This window comes from Heterocephalus glaber, unplaced genomic scaffold (genome assembly GCF_053883595.1).
Source record: "Heterocephalus glaber isolate CG9 unplaced genomic scaffold, H.glaber_assembly_v1.0 deba00001457, whole genome shotgun sequence".
Taxonomy (NCBI): domain Eukaryota; kingdom Metazoa; phylum Chordata; class Mammalia; order Rodentia; family Bathyergidae; genus Heterocephalus; species Heterocephalus glaber.
This window is the reverse complement of record NW_028258305.1, coordinates 14479122-14497270: the sequence shown is the minus strand read 5'-3', so window position 1 is coordinate 14497270 and position 18149 is coordinate 14479122. Positions and strand designations below refer to the sequence as shown.

General features: G+C 37.9%; 1 protein-coding gene across 6 annotated transcripts in view; it reads left to right on the top strand.

The window, feature by feature from the left end:
• Nucleotides 1-18149, top strand: part of Sptbn1 (spectrin beta, non-erythrocytic 1) — a 197047-nt gene that overhangs the window by 43894 nt on the left and 135004 nt on the right. For 5 of the 6 annotated variants that reach the window (XM_004867283.4, XM_087216384.1, XM_087216382.1 and 2 more), the window contains exon 2: nucleotides 10844-11038. In XM_004867283.4, coding sequence (XP_004867340.1) covers nucleotides 10891-11038 — 148 coding nt within the window. In that variant the 5' untranslated portion in view covers nucleotides 10844-10890. Of the gene's footprint in view, nucleotides 1-7082; nucleotides 7162-10843; nucleotides 11039-18149 lie in introns of those variants that run through there. The other variant, XM_087216383.1, reaches the window with a different exon arrangement.

Below are 18149 nucleotides of genomic sequence, written 5' to 3'. Positions count from 1 at the left end.
TTTTTCCTTCTTGATAGTAGAGTACTGGGTAAAGAGAATGCTTCTAATAGTCTGAAACTGAGAAACTTTTAAGTATACAGTTTATTCATTACATAGTTATTTGTATGCTAGGTATTGTGCATCTAGGAATATATCGATGAAAGAGAAATACCTAATCATTCATGGAGAGTACAGTATATAAGGTGAGATAGTAATTTAATGAATAATTACACAGGTAATTGTTTAAACACACCGTTGTACATGCTGTGAAAGAAAACCCCCAAACAACAGACCAACAGGGCACATAACAGGAGGCTCTGGGCTAGTCCTGGGGGCTACACAAGAGTCTTCCTTGGGAAATTTTAAGTTTAACTCCTTCTCATTGATCTGTTGTCCTTATGTATAAATCACAAGATGCTAAGAGATATTAGTGCTGTTTCTAATAAGATTAGAAAGCCATCCTTAAGTTATAGGATTCTTGGACAGATTGCATTGGGGATTAATGGCACAGAAGATAGCTTTGGAGTTCACTCAATGTATTAGTCTGCTCCATCTGCCATAGATACTATAGACTGGGGGCCTTAAAGAACAGATTTATTTTCTCACAGTCTGGAGGCTGCAAGGACAAGATCAAGGTGTGGTCAGGGTGGTTTCTGATGAAGTCTCTCCTGGCTTGCAGTTGCTCAACTTCTCACTGTGTCCCTCACCTGGCCTTTCCTTTGGGCTGGGGGTGGGGAGACCATGCTGTCTTTTCCTCTATAAGGACCCTGGTCTTGTGTTAGGGCCCAACCCTGTGGCCTCATTTAACCTTAAGTGTCTCTCTCCAGGCTTTATCTTCAAATATAGTCACATTGAGTATTAGACCTACATGTGAATTCTAGGGGTAGGGGAATAATTTATTCTATAACACTAAGACACCACTAAAAATCCACCCAGCACTGGATTTTTCTTGCTGCACCGAATCATACAATGCTAAAAAATTTAATTCCTTCTAAATGCTCCAAATTGCCCTGCCATCCAATTCATTCTTCACTCTGCTGCTGATTTTGAGAAAAGAAGCAAGTATCACTCTGCTGCTGATTTTGAGAAAAGAAGCAAGTACAGGCCGGAGATTTATCTCAGTGGTTCCACTGCCTGCCTTGTACTTGCAAGGTCCCAAGTTTGATCCCCAGTACAAAAAAAAAAAAAAAAATCAAGTGCTTTGAAGTCATTTGGGGACAGAAAAACAAAGTGCCATGTTGTAAATAACTGGAGAAGTAGAAATCTTGTTTATTAATAACATGTTTCAAGGAGATGAAGTTGTGGGCTTGATTATGGTCAGGCAAGTAATTGGAAAATGCAGTTTCCAAAATCACATCACCAGGAAAGTTTTAAAGACATTTAGAGTAATCTAGATGCTCTGGTCTTGTTATTCTCAGGCTTTTTACCTCCTTTTGAGGGAACAAGGAAAGTTGTTTCTTTTGTTCTAAAACCTGACAGGGGATTTTACCCGTTAAGACCGTGTTTTCATTTTGAAGTGATTTGAGCAAGAGTGAGAGCCAAGAAGATTTAAATTGCTATACAAGCCCATGCCCATGTGGCCTTGGACAAGCTGTGAGTTGTCCTATGACCTTCTGGGAAATGTGCTGAAGTGTCCCCAACCTGGGTGTTGAGCTGATTGCCTTGGTTAGATTACAGTCTGGCTCTCTGGTAGACATACTTAACATATGGCTAGTCACTAACAAGAAATGCATACTATTAGTTGTCAAATCCTCTGGTAGAGCTCCTCTGTGATCCTAAACTCATGGTAGACACGGTGGCTTTTTTTTTTGGTACTGGGGATCGAACTCAGGTCCTTGCGGTTTCAAGGCAAGCAGCAGAAGCACTGAGTTAAATCCCTGGCCCCTGTGGCTTATTTTTTGTGTACGAATGTTTAGGTATTCTGGAGGGTCAAAGTGAATCCACATTTGTTTTGACCTTTGGTACCAAGCTTGATATTGAGCATCTTTTTTTTTTGTACCAGGGATTAAACCGGGGTCCTTGCGCTTGCAGGGCAGGTGGCAGAACCACTGAGCTAAATCCCCGGCCCCGATATTGAGCATCTTTAGAAACAAACTTTTAAATAATGTACAGAATCTAATGAATATATACTGCATATATTGTTGTACAGTATTTTGAATTTTTTTAAAGTAAGTCTTTTGATTGTGACTAGGTTTAAACAAATGTTAGCAATAAAAATTTGAGCATGTTAAAATGGTAATTATTTGAATGGTTTTTTTGGAATTAACTTCATTTCCTTTCAAGTATCATAGGGCAACCTCTACTCATTTTGTTTACTTGAAAAATAACAGATTTCTAAGTAAGTTTGGGAAACTTTCACCAGGCATACAGAGGGGAAAGGCTTGCTGTTGAAGTGCTCACTCAAGCAATGAGAATTGTCTGAACTGTTCTTAGAGAAAATGTAAGTAATAACATTTAGAGGTCTGCAAATATAGGAAGACATTAAAACTAGGATTTAGGATATTTTGTAAAGGGAAATGATCTTAAAATATAGTCTCTATTGAAAATAATATGTTTAAGGCAAATCCAAAGGAGATTGTGAAATTAGTGATTTCTTCAATCCTACCTACCCCAAATATGACCCCTCATACTTTGTGACTGGTGAAAAGAATTTCTTATGAAAATTCTGAATGAATCTGCATAAAAAGAAGGTTGTCCGTTATAAAACAATGAGCATTTTACTGGGGTCCAGGATTCATATTATTTAGGCAGAAGCATTGCATTTCAGAGTGGTCGGCTGGTGACAGTGCTTCTGCCACCTACTGTTTCACTTCACAACTGTTTTTCAGTTACTCATGGGTTAGGCACTGTTCTGGGTGCTGGTGGTATAAAGATGAACAGAAAAAAATAGAGTACTGGTCCCTGTAGTTGTGCTGTGTATGTGTTTGGGGGCAGTCACTTGGTATAGATAGCATTGTTTTTCATCACAATTTCACATACTGTTTCCGTTTGATCCCGATTCCAGGTAATTAAGATACACATCTTTCACTTGATTGATTTGCAGAGAATTTTGGTACTGGGCTGCTGTAGGACTAAAGGTCAACTTCAAAATGGAAAGCATGGTTATGATTATTGTTTCTCTCTTGTGCAGACACACGTGATACTGACTTAATGAAATATCATGACAAATAGGCAGTGAAATGCCAAACTCAGTGAAATTCAGGATCAGTATTTTGGCAGCAGTGCCTTTAGAACAATACTCTGATGTAATTTTAAAACTATTTGGAAGTAAATGCAACAACAAAATGCTTATTTATTGTGGCTCAAAAACTCCACATTGACCATAAGACCATAGTGTTAGGTGTATACTGAGTTAATGATTTCAATTTTAATTGCTTTTCTCTGTAAGGGAAATAGAAGCAAGGGTGGCTCTTAACTGCTATGTATGTGAAGAGAGCCACGTACTTAGTGGGAATTATTTAACAAGTTTAATTCAGTTCAAATTAGCTTTATAAACAAAACTAACTTTTCCTTCTCGTTCTATCCACTTACAAAATACTGCTGATTTTTTAAAAAAAGATTAGGACTTGTAAAATTCTCTCTCCAACTTCCAATAGAATCAGATGTAGGCAGAGAAAAGAAATACTTTGTTTAAATTTTTAATGTACAAATAGTAAATGAGGATAAATTTCTACATAGTATATCAAGATTTTTTTCTTTCATTTAAGGGACTTAAATAATCCATTTATAAGTTCACCATTCAGTGTGCAATTTACTGTGTAAAATGAAAAGTCAGAGTAATACCCTATCTTCCCACTCCTGCCCATATTAGTATATTGTTTGTGTTAAAAAATGTGTTTGTGGTCATATTTTGTAATAATAAATTCTTAAACAATGATGACAAGATCTTTTTGATAAACTGTTGTAAATAAAACTATGGTTAGTCTTATTTCCCACTAATGACATCTTTAAAAATAATTAAGCTGGGCATAGTGGCACATGCCTGTAATCCCAGTACTTCGGAGGCTGAGGCAGGAAGATCACCATGAATTCAAGGCCAGCCTGGGCTAGATAGTAAGTTCCAAGGCCAGCTTGAACTACATATACATAGGAAGATTCTGTCTCAAAAAAAAAAAAAAATTCCTTTATAGGAAGGATAGTTTTGTGCCTTCAAACAGTAGAGCCTAGTTGAATTTGTACATTTTAAGAAACAAGATTTGTTCCTCAGCTGTGTTGTTTATAGAGGTACAACCAGCTTTCTAGCGGCCATGTTCATCTTGTAGGAAGGGGTAACCTCTGAATGTTGGCAATGAAGGTTTATAATGGGTGCTTTGGTTTTTGAATGTTTTAGCAGAAGATGGCCAAACCTTCACTGCTCCTCCAAAGCACATTGTTTAGTGTTGGGGGAAGTAACCCATTGTGGGTTTTTATATCATAGACAAGACAGAGGGTGACATGATATGTGAAATTGCAATTCTTTGGCACACACACAAAAAAGGTGTTTTCAGCTTCCTGTCTTCTAAGGCCTTTTTCTACTTCCTGTCTTCTAAGTCTTTGTTTACATAAAGGAGATGAGCATCCAGGCCTGGTGTTGGAGGTCCATAATCCTAGCGTGCTGAGAGGCTAAGGCAGGAGAGTTGCAAGTTTGAGCCCAGCTTAGGCAATAAGAGACCCTGCCTCAAAATTTAAAAAAAAAATGTGCTGGGGATGTAGCTCAGTGTGAAGATCCTGGGTTTGATCCCCAGCACTGAAGAAAGAGAGGGTGTGGGAAGATACGAGTATTTTCTTCTTAGGTTGAATAGTGTTTCTCAGCCTTTTTTCATTATTCTCATCCTCATCCCCTATGAGGAGTCTTTCAGACATTTTTTGCCTAATTGCCCACCCACACCCAAAATGAATTTTCAGTTCTTTGGGGGCATTATCACCCCTATTTTGAGGGCGAGTTGTTGCCTTCAGCAGTAATTAGACTTTAATGAGAACTAATCCTTGTCCTCATTTATTAAAGAACCTTGAGTTCTTTAGGTATTTTCTTAGTCCTTAAGTATTAAAGGGGTTTGCCTCAGAAGGAAGGCTAAGTTGTTCATTTAAGGCATGGCCTTTGAAGTCATTCATAGTTGGTTCAGATTCTCTTGGCTTCCTTGTCACTCTGCTGTGCTGTCACTGGTGAAGCCTTAGTTTACTCATCATTTATTCAGCCTTAGTTCATTAGCAAAACAGGGACTACCTCAAAAGGTTGATGGGAAAATTGAGAAAGCAGGGAAAGAAGCTCCATGCCCTCTATAAAGTGAGCCATCAAATAAATGTTATTTTAGTTGTGTTAGGGTTTAGACTCACCAACTTTGTATTTAAACCTTAAAGACACCAAGAAGATAAAACAATTTTGATACTATACTCTAGTAAAGCAGAAGGAAAACTAATAATCAAAACTAATAAGTAATAGAAATTTAGCATACTCTTTCATTGGTAAATAAGAGACAACTATTGACAGGGCTATAGAGTATTTAAGTCCGTATTTATTAAATAAGATTAATGTCTCTGAGAACTGTTTCTTCTCAAACAGTTGGCTGTAGTTTGTATAGCTCTTTTATGCTTTTTGTATAGTGGATGAGTTCTTGTAAAACTGCAAGTAAAGTTGATTGTTTTTTTTTTTCTGTGTTTTTTTCTCCTTTTTTTGATTTTTTTATTCTTTGTCTTTTTTTAATTTGGGGGGTTGATTTATTTTATTTTATTTTATTTACTTATTTTTGGTTCTGGGGATCGAACTCGGGTCCTTGCACTTGCGAGGCAGGCAGTCGAGCCACTGAGCTAAATCCCTGGTCCCTGGGGGTTGATTGTTTTAAAAGTGAATGATTTTATAAAGGACATTGTATGCTTGTGGCTTTTTATTTTTGTTTTGTTTTATTTTATTTTAGAGACAGAGTCTCACTATGTAGCCCAAGATGACCTTGAACTCACAAGCAACTCTGCCTCAGCTTCGCAAGGGCTGGAATTATAAGCATGCGCCACCACACTTAGCTTACTTGGGGCATTTAAAAATTTTGTGCACAGACAGCTCTGAATATGTAGGATGGAATCTTGGGCCCTTTTGGGTCACTAGCTCCATGAACACGAGTAACAATGAGCTGTTTACTCATCACAGTGATTTCTTGCAGATATTCTTAATTCGTGATTTTACACATCCCACAAGATGCCTCAGTGAGCAGATTGTGAACAGGATCCAACTTTTCTTTCAGACAACTGCATGGTTGAGAAGACACAGGCAGAACTCTCATAGGTTGATTACTAGAAATTCTCAAACACACAATTTGGTCCCTTCAAGTCCTGAGCAGGACTTATTTTTAATTTGTTTTTAAGATAGCATACCAGCAGTATAGTTCATGCTTTTTCAAGTCTTTTATGAGTAAAGAAGGAAGGTTTTAAGTGTTTGCAGAAAATTTGGGTCTGTGAATTTTTGCTGCAGTAATTGTTAGCATCTGGTTTTCCTCTCTTTAAAGAGGATTGGCAAGTGTTGGTCACCTTCATTTTGTTTAATTTGTTTGAGCCTTTAATTAAGCTTGAGTATTAAGGAATTGTGCCTGTGTATGTATGTGTGCTCATATGTAATGCCAATGAAAATTCCATTTATTCTCTGTTGCTTTGCTCTGAAATCTGAGAGGTTCAGATTAAAAATTCATTCTTTTCATGGTAAGGACTAAAACAGGAAGCCTACATTTTAATAATGCACAGAGAAGCACCTTATTAAATACACTTTCATGTTTATTAGCTGCCTAGTTTAAAAATGTTACTTTCTTGAAAGCAGTGTGTACACCAAATAATTGCATTTGGCTGTCCCTGTCCAGGAGCAGTTGTTAGCATGGGATAAGAAAAGACAGGAAAAGTGATACTGTGGGAGATTTTGTAGAGTAACAAAAGAGGACACTGGAAGGAAGTTTAGGGATAACTTCTGAATTTATCTGTTACCTCTGTGGCAAAAAATAGCAATAGATAAAACGTTTTCTCTCTGGGCTATGACAAGTATTGACTTTCAGAACTTTAATCAATATAAAGGTGAACAAATACAATATTTCTAAAACCTGAAGGGTAATGCTATAGTTTCTTTCCTCCTTTCTCTCATTTTCCCACAGCCATGCAAGAAAACAGATTATTTCATTGGCTCTGGCGATGCATGGTTGAAGCAGCTTGGGAAAACTCAAGCCTCTATAGGTAATCTCCTGGGGATACCTGTACGTGTGATTTAAACTGTGCGCATAGATGGTCTGGCCCTATGCTGGCAGATTACAAGTAATGGTGTTTGTAGCATGTTGGACATCTGGGATTCCCAGGCCATGGGGCTACTTTCCAAAACTCTTCCCTAACTGGCTGTTCTTAAACCCTCAGGTCAGTGCCTCAGTACTGTTGAATGCTAGAGACATCCTTTCATGACAGCCCTGGTGGGGGTGGAGAATAAATAGTCTTGAAATTGCCCTGAAAATTAAAAAAAAAGGGCTCCATCACTAAAAAATTGAACTGTGTGATAGTCTTCAAAGAGATGGAGAATATCAAAGAAGAAAAATGACCCTGAAACTCAGCTTCTAAGATTTTTCAGGGGACTAACAATAAAAGTAATAACTTATACCATCAATAATCTTCTAAACACAGACTAGTAGGTACTTTTGCTTTCCATTTACCTCTTTAAGGAGGGATCGTAATGTTTTTAAAGAGCACCATTAATTGAGAACACTTATCCTGTGTGGTGGTGCACACCTGTAACCCAGCCCTACTATTTCGGAGGCTGAGACAGGAGGATTGTTAAATTCGAGCCAGCTTGGGCAACTTAGACCCATCTCAAAAATCATAGGGGCACTTAGGAAAAAATGTGTTTAAATTCTCTGAATGATTTATATATTGAATTATTACACCATACCCCAAGATTCTTACAGTTTTTACATGTTAATTGAAAAGATTAACGCTATGAGAAACTTGTGGGAGGTAGATGGTGAGTGTGGGAGGAGTCAGTGGTAGGAAGAGGCTCAGTCACTGATTGGGTGGAGGCCTGTAATAGGGCCTCATGGGGCACACGCACTCCTAAGCCAGATGGTGTTAGCAGCCCTGGAGGCCCTGCTGTGTGGTTCATTCTCATGTCAGTAGGTGGCACCAAACCTTCAGACCTTATCTGGAGAGAACGCTGTGCTTGGTTTCATCTTGGGCTACATTAAATGAAATGTTCTATATATGTTCAGAATTTGGAATTAATAGTGTGTGTGTGCACAGTCAGATAAAATCTTCCAGGGCTGAATTTTAACGATGTCTTTGGTGTTGATATAGTCATAAAAATTAAAATTTAATATAGTCATAAAAATTAAAAATTATAAAAATTTGACCTTATCTCTAAGGTCAAATGGTGTATGACAAACTTTCCTTCTCTTTTCTCTTTCTGAAAGGGGGTTATGGTTCTGAATGTTAATTAAGTACACCTATAAAATCATTCAATAGAAAACATTAATTGGATTAGTTTTCTGCATTTTTGATGTTTTTATGAAATCTTGTAAATACATTGCTCATTTAAGTATTAAAATGTAATAGACCAATACATTTATATTGTTCCAATTGATCATGTCTGTCTGATCTCCCATGTTTTACTTCCATTCAGGATTTTTCTGTTCAATGATGATGGATGACTTGATTACAGAGGTCAGCTGTAAGGGGGACTCATTGCTTCTCCCTGAGGAAGATGTAGGATGTATTGGTGGTATTCTTAGATTGCTTGTGAGAAAAGAGCTACCTGTGAAAAAAGAGGCAGTTGTACACTTGTTGTTTCAGCTTAATTTATTTACATGGGAACATGATTGTATATACATTGGAAGCATAATAAGAGAAATGTTTCTTTTCCATATATTTGACTTTATTTTCTTTGTATGGTGGCGTGTATGCAGGGAAAAGTTAGCTCCTTATTGGTCCTTCTGTATGCTTTGTGATGCTCTGATTTTATTAGCACACAGGCTCTACTGATGAAGCCTGCTGACTAGTCCATTTACATACTCAGTGCATATTGAGTGAGGCTTTTGCTAAGTGAGCATTCAGGTACAAAAATCTTGTAATAAGTTTCTGAATATTAAGATGGAAAGGAGGAGGGAAGACAACATTTTCCCTTGGGTCATCTTCCTACCACTAGAGGAATCATCTTTTTCCCTCCTTCTCTTTTTAAATCTGTAGTCAACTTACTTAGATAGCTCTATATCTGAGTCCCTGATTGAGTCTGGGTCCCTGTGGTCAAATTTAAAATATACAGGGATTTCGGGCCAGGGATTTACCTCAGTGGTGCCGCCGCCTGCCTCACAAGCGTAAGGTCCCGAGTTCTATCCCCAGTACCAAAAAAACCCAAAACAAACAAACAGAAAATTCATCACACCAATGTGCATCAAGCACAGAGCCTGGCTCAGGCCAGCAGTTACCTGATGGCTCGGGTCTGGTCAGTCCTTCACCAGGTCCTGTCACTTCTCTCTGAATCATGTTCGCTATCTCAGCTCCAACGTCCAGGGCTCAGCCACCACCATCTCTGGAGTAGCCTGCCAACTGGCTCCTTCTTCTGTTCTTGCCTCCTAGAATCTTGTTTTCCACATGGCACCAGGAATAATCCTTTAGAAGCACATATCTAGGGGTGTCAGATACTAGGTTAAAATCCTTCAGTGGCTTCCAACTACACTAAGCTCACAGCCCTTCCTGCCCTGGCCCCATCTACCTCTAAAGCCTCCTCTGCTGTCTTTCCTCTTCATGCCAGACTCCAGCTCCACTGTACACCTGGTTCCTTCAGGGTGCCACTCCTTTGCCTGTCTGTTCCTCTTGATCTGTGTGTGCCTTGTTCCTTTTTGACTTTGAGAGCTCAGTTTCAGTACTGACTTAGGCCTTCTTTGACCATCGGGTCCCATATATTCTCTCACGTTACTCTGCTTTCATTTTATTTTCATTCAACTCTGTCTTTTCTTGTGCGCTTTCTTATCCAGCTCCTTCTACTAGGACGTAAGCTTCACTAGAGCCAGGTCTATATCTTGTTTATTGTTATCCCTGGCATCCAGAACAGTGCTGAACATATAGTAAGTCCTCAGTATACAGTATTTAGGTTCAATGAGTGAATAACAGCTGTATTGAAAAGAGAAGCTATGTTTAAAGTTAAACATCATTCTTAATTCTGTGAGAGTAGTGTGATAAAGTGAAGAGAGCAGTGGGCTACAAGTTGAGGCCCAAGTCTTTGCTTTATATTTATCCCTGAAAGAACACTGTGACCTACAGTGGGTTCCTGAGGAGTGAGTATGTATCTTGGTTAGAGAATTTATAATAGCAATTTAAATAACTGCAATCATTTCTTGAGCATCTACTATGCACTGACACTATCCTTGGTGCCATATATTTATATCTAAATCTTGGGCATAAATTTTTTAATATATTATTGAAATATTCAGAACAAATGATTTGTTCTCTTACATAACATTTTATGAATGAGAAGTTAAAATATTATAGTTTATAGTGAAATCCAACAGAAATAAATGAGTTCTTTCAAAAGCCCCAGGTGGGTGTAGATATAGCTGATAAAACTTTAAAATTGCAGCTTAAACTTTGGAAAGAAGGAAAAACCGTTTGGTGGGTATCTGTCATCTCATTCAGTCCTCTCAACAGTCTGTGATGTATCTTTCCTCTTTTCATGATTGGAGAAACCAGAGCTTGGAGATACAAAATAGTTTAGTTTCAATCACACATGTAGTATAAGCAGTGCTGAAGTTCAAAACTCCAGAAGACCTATTCTGGACAAGCACTGATTATTTTACTTCTATTCACTTTGAACCCAGCAGGTTTTGTGGGGACTGTATACACTTTGGATGTCTAAATATGTTCTTCCTTTTCTTTCTCACAGAACTCTAAGAAGGAGCTGATGTGGAGGAGTAGCTGAGACAGTTCAAGATGACAACCACAGTGGCCACAGACTATGACAACATTGAGATTCAGCAGCAGTACAGTGATGTCAACAACCGCTGGGATGTGGATGACTGGGACAATGAGAACAGCTCTGCAAGGCTCTTTGAGCGGTCCCGCATCAAGGCTTTGGCAGGTGAGTCCTCTGTGACTCCATCATGGAGGCCCAGGAGGCTGTATGATCCCCTTTGAATTCGTCTACCCTGTCTGTGTTACAGCTGTCCTATTTGACAGACATCTCACCTCTATTTAAATATGTCCCATGAGAGCAGATGGACCATTTTGCAAGGTAGTCAGTTCTGTATTTGGAGAGCTGTCAGTCCTAATGGCCAAAATAATTTAGAGCTCAGAGTGATCTTTCTATGGCAATTCAGAAAAGGCTAAGGATTGTTTTATTTTTGATACACTTTACATTTCAAAATATTGAAGCATACTGTGCCTTACATACAAAGATATCTCAACCAACCTGTGTACTTTGTGCTTGTCATATATCCACTGACCTGAACTGTACCAGATTGATTAGTGTCACATCTAAAAGGCAGTAGCTTAATAGTGTAAGGGCACTGTGTTAGTTACTTTTCTCTCATTGCTGAGACAAAATACCCAACACCCAAAGTTATAGGGGAAGAGGTTTGTTTGGCTTACAGTTTATAGAAGTTTCAGTCCATAATCGGCTGGCTCCAAGACCGGGATGGCAAACAGGCCTTGAAGAGGAGAAACAACATGGCCTGCACAAGGTAGCAAAGGCAACAAGGGAGTTTTACAGCATCTTTCTGCCCCTTTTATCTTATTCAGACTATTGGGATTAGGGTGGTGCCAAACTAATCTCTCACACGTAGTAGTTTAGTAATCATACACCCTTAACCCCAGCATCACACATTCCAGATTCAACTACCTCTGAAAAAAAAAAGTCCCACCTCATCCACATGAGGCTTTGGGGAGGACATCTAAACACAAACCATAACAAGAACATATTATTCTGTAATAGGTAAGTTTGCCGTTGTTTTATTAATGTTAGTGGGCTATATCCTCATTGTTTGATTTCTAATTTCCTTGTTCTTTTTGAATACCTAGAGCATACTTTGACATTGGCCTTGGTTAGGATGGGGAGTTTGTTACCCTAAACTTGCCCTGAAAATCAGGAAAAGGTTCCATCACCTGAAAACTCAGCAGTATTGAGTATGTGTAAAGCAAAAGTCAAAGTAGAGTATATTTAAGGTACTGCCTCTATACTTTTGCGAGTTCAGAGGAAATTGTTTCTAAATGAGAGAAGTAGGTTTATGTCTTTTAATCGTGATAAAGAAAAAGTCAAGACTTAGGCAGACATGGAGGTATATACCTGGAATTCCAGCATTCTGGGAGGCCAAGGCAGGAGGATCACAAGTTCAAGCCAAGCCTGAATGGCTTAGTGACCTAGGAAGACCCTGTCTCAAAAAATAGAGTGCTGAATATGTAGCTCAATGTGAAGGCCCTAAGTTTAATCCCCACTGCGCCCCACCCCCCACCCCCACCCTGTCATGACCTGAACAGGTAAGTTAGTTTACTATTAATTGTGAAAATAGCTTACTTTTGCTATCATTATGTGTGGAATCTGATTATGAGACATGTACCATTTAGGATTCTCTTTATTTCAAGTGAAAATAAACCTAACCCAAAGTGACAGAGACCATTTATTGGTCACATAATAGGCAAATTTACCCTTTAATCAAGACTTACTTCTGAGTTTAAATGCTTACAACTAGTACCTAGCTTCTTTCTCTCTACTTTTTTGCCTTTGCTAGTGTAGTCTCTGTTCACAAGCAGGCCCTGTCTTGTAGTCCCGAGATGATTGCCCCAGGGCCCAGGCCTCTAGACCTTACAGACATTCTGTAGCAAAGAGCATATCTGCATCCTAGTGGCACTGGAGTTAGTTTTACTGGCCTGATTTATCATCCTTGAGTTGGAGAATAGGATGTGCTACTTGATTTCACCTAAACATAATGCACTCCTAGAGTGAGAATTTGGTCAGTCCTATCTGAAAGGCTTGACTAGAAAATTTGCAATATAAGAGGAAGGAGGAAGAGGATATGGCTTTACGAAAATTATTCAGGTGTCAGGATAATCTGTATCTTGGGTGGTAGTGATTTTAAGATCTTTTCAGAACTTATCTAATTAATGAATAATTAGAGGTAATTAGAGGGGGGGGATTTAGCTCAGTGGTTCTGCCTGCTTTGCAAGCACAAGGTCCTGAGTTCTGGTACCAAAAAACCAAAAAAAAACCAAGCAATGAATAATTAGATAATCATTTCCTCTAGAACTGGGACTTTTATTTTCCAGCTTGATCATTAGTGTGGAAGCTATGATCTTTGCCTGTGATAGTGGATTGACTTGTACTTTAACTCCTTCCCCTTTTTCTTTCATTTTCATTTGAGTCTTAAGTATGCTAATGGTAACCAGTTACTTTTGGTCACGAGTTTTTAACTTTCTGGTTCCAGGATACCCTAACCTGTCTTATCTCCCCTTTAAAGACAATTTTACTTGCAAACTGCAGAGCAGTTTCTTGCTTTTTATATTTGGTCTTCTCAAATATTTAGAAGAGAGACTCCAGCTGTCCTTAGCGTTCATCATTTGTCCTAACTTTCCCAGGGTATTTACATAGGTCCCAGAATAACTGTATCACAATATTAATAATAATAGTAGCTCTTAATATGGTGCTTACTGCCTGTCAGGTATTGTTCTAAATGCATTGCATATATTAATAGTTAATCCCATAATAGTTGCATGAGAGATTATTATCTATAAAGTATAGATGAGGAAACAAAGGGATTCAATAACTTGCCAAGGCCATACTGCTGGCACACCAGCCTTGGTGACCAAGAAGCAGCACAGAGAACTGTGCTCTTCCATCTGCCCATCTACCTGGAATACCTGGAAGGATGGAAAGCAGTTCTTTCTCAGAATAAACCTTCGTCTAAAAGCTTCTCCTTCATGCAAGCTGGGTGAGAGGGAGTCTCTCAACTCTTTTGCTTGTACAAATTTAAGACTTAGATAGAAAATAGGCTTTAAGTAAATAGAATTAATGGTAGTTATTGCCACATACTCAAAATTTTTCTATGTATCCAAAATGTATATATCCTGAATATCATCATATCAACATGTTATCAACAGGAAAAGTTGTTAGTGGGTTTTTTTATACTGTTTTTGAAATACATCATTTTTATATAAGACTGATAAGATATACCCTTATGCATAAAATTGAATGTAGAGTGAAAATATGGTAGACAGTACTTCCCCCTTTTCATGGTTTGACTGTTTAGAGTTCAGAGGAAGATAAGAACATTCTTAGGTCCTGTGGAGTAGCAAAGATATTGTAACATGCTGGTTCAGCCTTGAGGCAAGTACTGTGAAGTGATTTTTATGTCTTCTGTAAATTATTTCCTACACCACATTCCTGACCTCTGACCAAATTGACTCAGTATTGTAGAACATGTTGTGATTCAGAATAAGCTGAATGTATTGGAAAATTTATTTTATTTGAAAGAGAAAAACATAAAACTATTTTAAACGTCAAAAGTAAATGTTTTCTTTTTACAAATGAAGTACGTTTATGACTGTAGTTCAAGTAGAATTTGTGCAGAATCAACACAAATTAAGAGAGGAAGTCCTTTCAAAGGTGGAAAATTTAGTTTCAAAATATTGTTAAAAGTAATTAGAGTTCATTTCTTTCTATTAACACTCATGAACAGTGAAGAAAAAGTTGACAGAAATATATACCAAAATAGTGTTCACTGCTGAGTGGCATTTCTATATTTCAATTTTTTCTGAAATAAATTCTGAACTATTTTGTAATTAGAAAAACACAAAAGGATCTTAAACATCTAATGCTATATTCAGAAATTTTGATTAATGGCTTGGAGAGATTGTAGAAGAAAGCCTATGTATAAAAGTGCATTTTAACAAAATGATAAAATTTAAAAATGAAATTACTTTAGGGGTTGTCACTCATCAATATTTATGAACTAAAAGTTTGCAAAAGAGTCTTTTTGCTAAGCTGTGGATGTGGCAAAAGAAATTGACCTTGTATTTATTGTTCTGGGGCAATTAAGGACAGTGGTCAGCCTTGGGAAAGTAACCCAAGTACCTAATAATATCCTCTACTTCACAAAAGAAATTGACCTTGTATTTGTATTGTTTTGAGGATATTAAGGACAGTGGTCAGCTGTGGGAAAATAACCTATAGACCTAATTGTGTCCTCTACTTTATCTGTAGAGTGGACAGCAACTGTTAGCTATACAAGTCAGACTGCCTTTTTGTTTGTTTTTTGTTTTTTGTTTTTTTGAGGCAGGGTCTCCCTTTGTAGTTCAGCCTGGTCCTGAACTCACTATGTAGCCCAGGCTGGCCTCGAACTCACAGTGATCCTCCTGCCTCAGCCTCCTGAGGGCTAGGATTACAGAGTCAGACTGCCTTTTACATAGACATTTATTTCAATGATTAAGAATTTTGGAGGGAAAAAAAAAGAATTTTAGTGGAGCATTTAATCAGCTAAGCAAAAAATACTCAGATCAGTGCTACATAAATAATAATTTAAATTTTCCAAATAAGACATTTTAATCAGTGTATACAAAATATTATTACATATCTATATGTAATCAGCATCAAAAGTTATTAATGAAATATTTTGCATGTTTATAGTGTCTTTGAAATGTAGTATGTATTTTAAACTTAAAGTGCCTCTCTTGAGGCACTGTACCACATATCACATGGTCAGTAGTCATATTTGGCCAGTGGCTACTGATTGGGACAGTGCAGCTCAAGTGCCTTCACATAAACATTTTTTATTGGTTAAAAATTTTTATAGATCTTGGGCTTTGAAATACCCATGAAGTATTTGGTCTCAGTCTTTTTATTAAAGAGTAAATAGTTGACTCCTTGGCTAGATGTGTGTTTAAATGAGGAGTAATACATCAATTGAACCGTTATTTAAAAAAATAAAGATTTCTCCCTTTTGTGGTTTCCAATACTAAACTTTTGTTAAATAAGATTCAATACAACAACAAAGATAATTATTTCTCCAGCATCTACATTCTGCTCTTGCAGTGGAAATTTTTGCAAAATACCCAGTCAACTCTTCTCAAACACAATATAAGATTCAATAGCATGCTAGTTAAACTGATGCATCTTCCAGTGTTTTCCCTCTCCTTCCATAAATGGAGATTCACAACTATGGAGTGGCGCATAGAGGTCTGCATTTTTGATACAGACTGCACTTGGAGAAACACTTTCTTAGGACATGGCTGAAGTATTCTCACTAATATTCAAATCCTATTATCCTTGAGTATTCCTGCTGAAATGGAAGACAACTTTTTTCTCCTCTTTAAAATATTAGTATAGCCAGGCTTCGTGGCACACTTCAGTAATCCCAGCATGCACAAGGCTGAGACAGGAGGATCACTGCAAGTTTGAAGCCAGCCTGGGCTACATAATAAGTCCAAACCCAGTTTAGAATGCATAGTGAAATCCAATCTCAAATAAACCAAAATTAATACAATAAAATATTAGTTTAACCCCCAATCTTGCCATAAATAGGAAACAGTTTGCGTTTTGATCTCTTGATACCTAATGTGTCCAAACTGATTATTGTGCTTTCTTCCTGGCAACAGGAGCACATTCTTCTTGTAATCCCTGGCCTCTTCACAGCCCCTTTCTGAATGGACCCACCCCACTGGGAGGTGATCAGGGCCTTCCCTTGGATGCCATCACTATTTGGACCTTATAATTTATAGTCTCTAGGAGGGCAGAAAATTTTTCTAGTCCTAAATTAGCTCTGTTAATTAAAATTAATGGGAAGGGCTGGGGATTTAGCTCAGTGGCACCACCACTGATCTCACAACTGCAAAGTCCTGAGTTCGATCCCTGGCACCCCCCCCCGCCCCAATAAATAAATAAATAAAATTAATGGGGATACTTTCAAAGTATATCTTTTTTAAAAATTCTGAGGTTGTAGATTAAAAAATTCATAGCTGGGGATTTAGCTCAGTGGTTCTGCCGCCTGCCTTACAAGCACAAGGTCCTGAGTTTGATCCCCGGTACAAAAAAAATTTTCATAGAGGAATTCTGGAGGAAAATGATTGGATTGTATGTGGTGAGAATTACAGCAGAACTATCACTTTTTCCCACTTGAATGCAAATTTCAAACTATCAGTAGAGTTGTATGCTTAGTAAATCTCAAATTGACAGCTGTACTAGATTGTAGAAAACCTATTTTAAAACTATAAGATATTTAAGCTTATATATTTTTGAGGGATATCTTAATGGTTTTTTTCTACCTATGGTCATGAGTTTTTAACTAGGTGGTTTAGATATTGCCTTCATATTGCTTTTTGTTCACCATAGTATAGGGGCTTCACTCAAACTCTACAGACTAAGACTAAATCCACCATCAACACTCTCTCATACCCAAAATGAATAAATATGGGATATTTGACTTCTTTCTGTGAGTGTGCAGAACTGGCTTGCTATTGGATATATAAAGAGATCTATAAAACATAGCCTTGCATGATCTGATTAGGAGGATAAAACTGCTTTACACGTGGCTGCATATGTGTACAAGTGCCAAGAAAATAGGCTGAGCAGTCAGTGTTGTAGTAATTTAGAGGGAAAGACTGATCAGGCAAGCTGGGGGGAACCTGTCATTTTAAGAGGTGGGGTTTAATAACTGGAAAGAGCACTCACTGATGCTTTGAGCAAGGATTTGGGACTTGAGTCTTGTCCTGTTTTCACTGCACAAAACGGCAGAGGCCAGGCTGCAGATCTCGGAGAACCTCTTACTGCTCTCGAGTACTCAAAATGATAGGCTCACACTTGGACTCTCATTGAAACCAAGCTAAGGCTTTTTGCTCTCACATACCTACTTCTCTGTTCTTATGTCATCACTTTTGTGCCCTAAGGGAAAGAGAAAAGTTTCTTGTATGAATTTTCAGTCATGATTTTTTTTTTTTTTGGGTACCGGGGATCGAACTCCGGACCTTGCGCTTGTGAGGCAGGCACCAGAACCACTGAGCTAAATCCCCAGCCCCAGTCATGGTTTTTTAAAAAAAATATTTTATATTTTTAATTGACACACAGTAATTGAACATATTTATGGGTTACTACGTGACCCTTTAGTACTTATATACCATACTACAGTTAGGACTAACAGGGATTTAATAACTACCTTTTATTTTCTGCATCCACTCCTGAGGCTGTTGCCTTAAATTATGCAATGTTT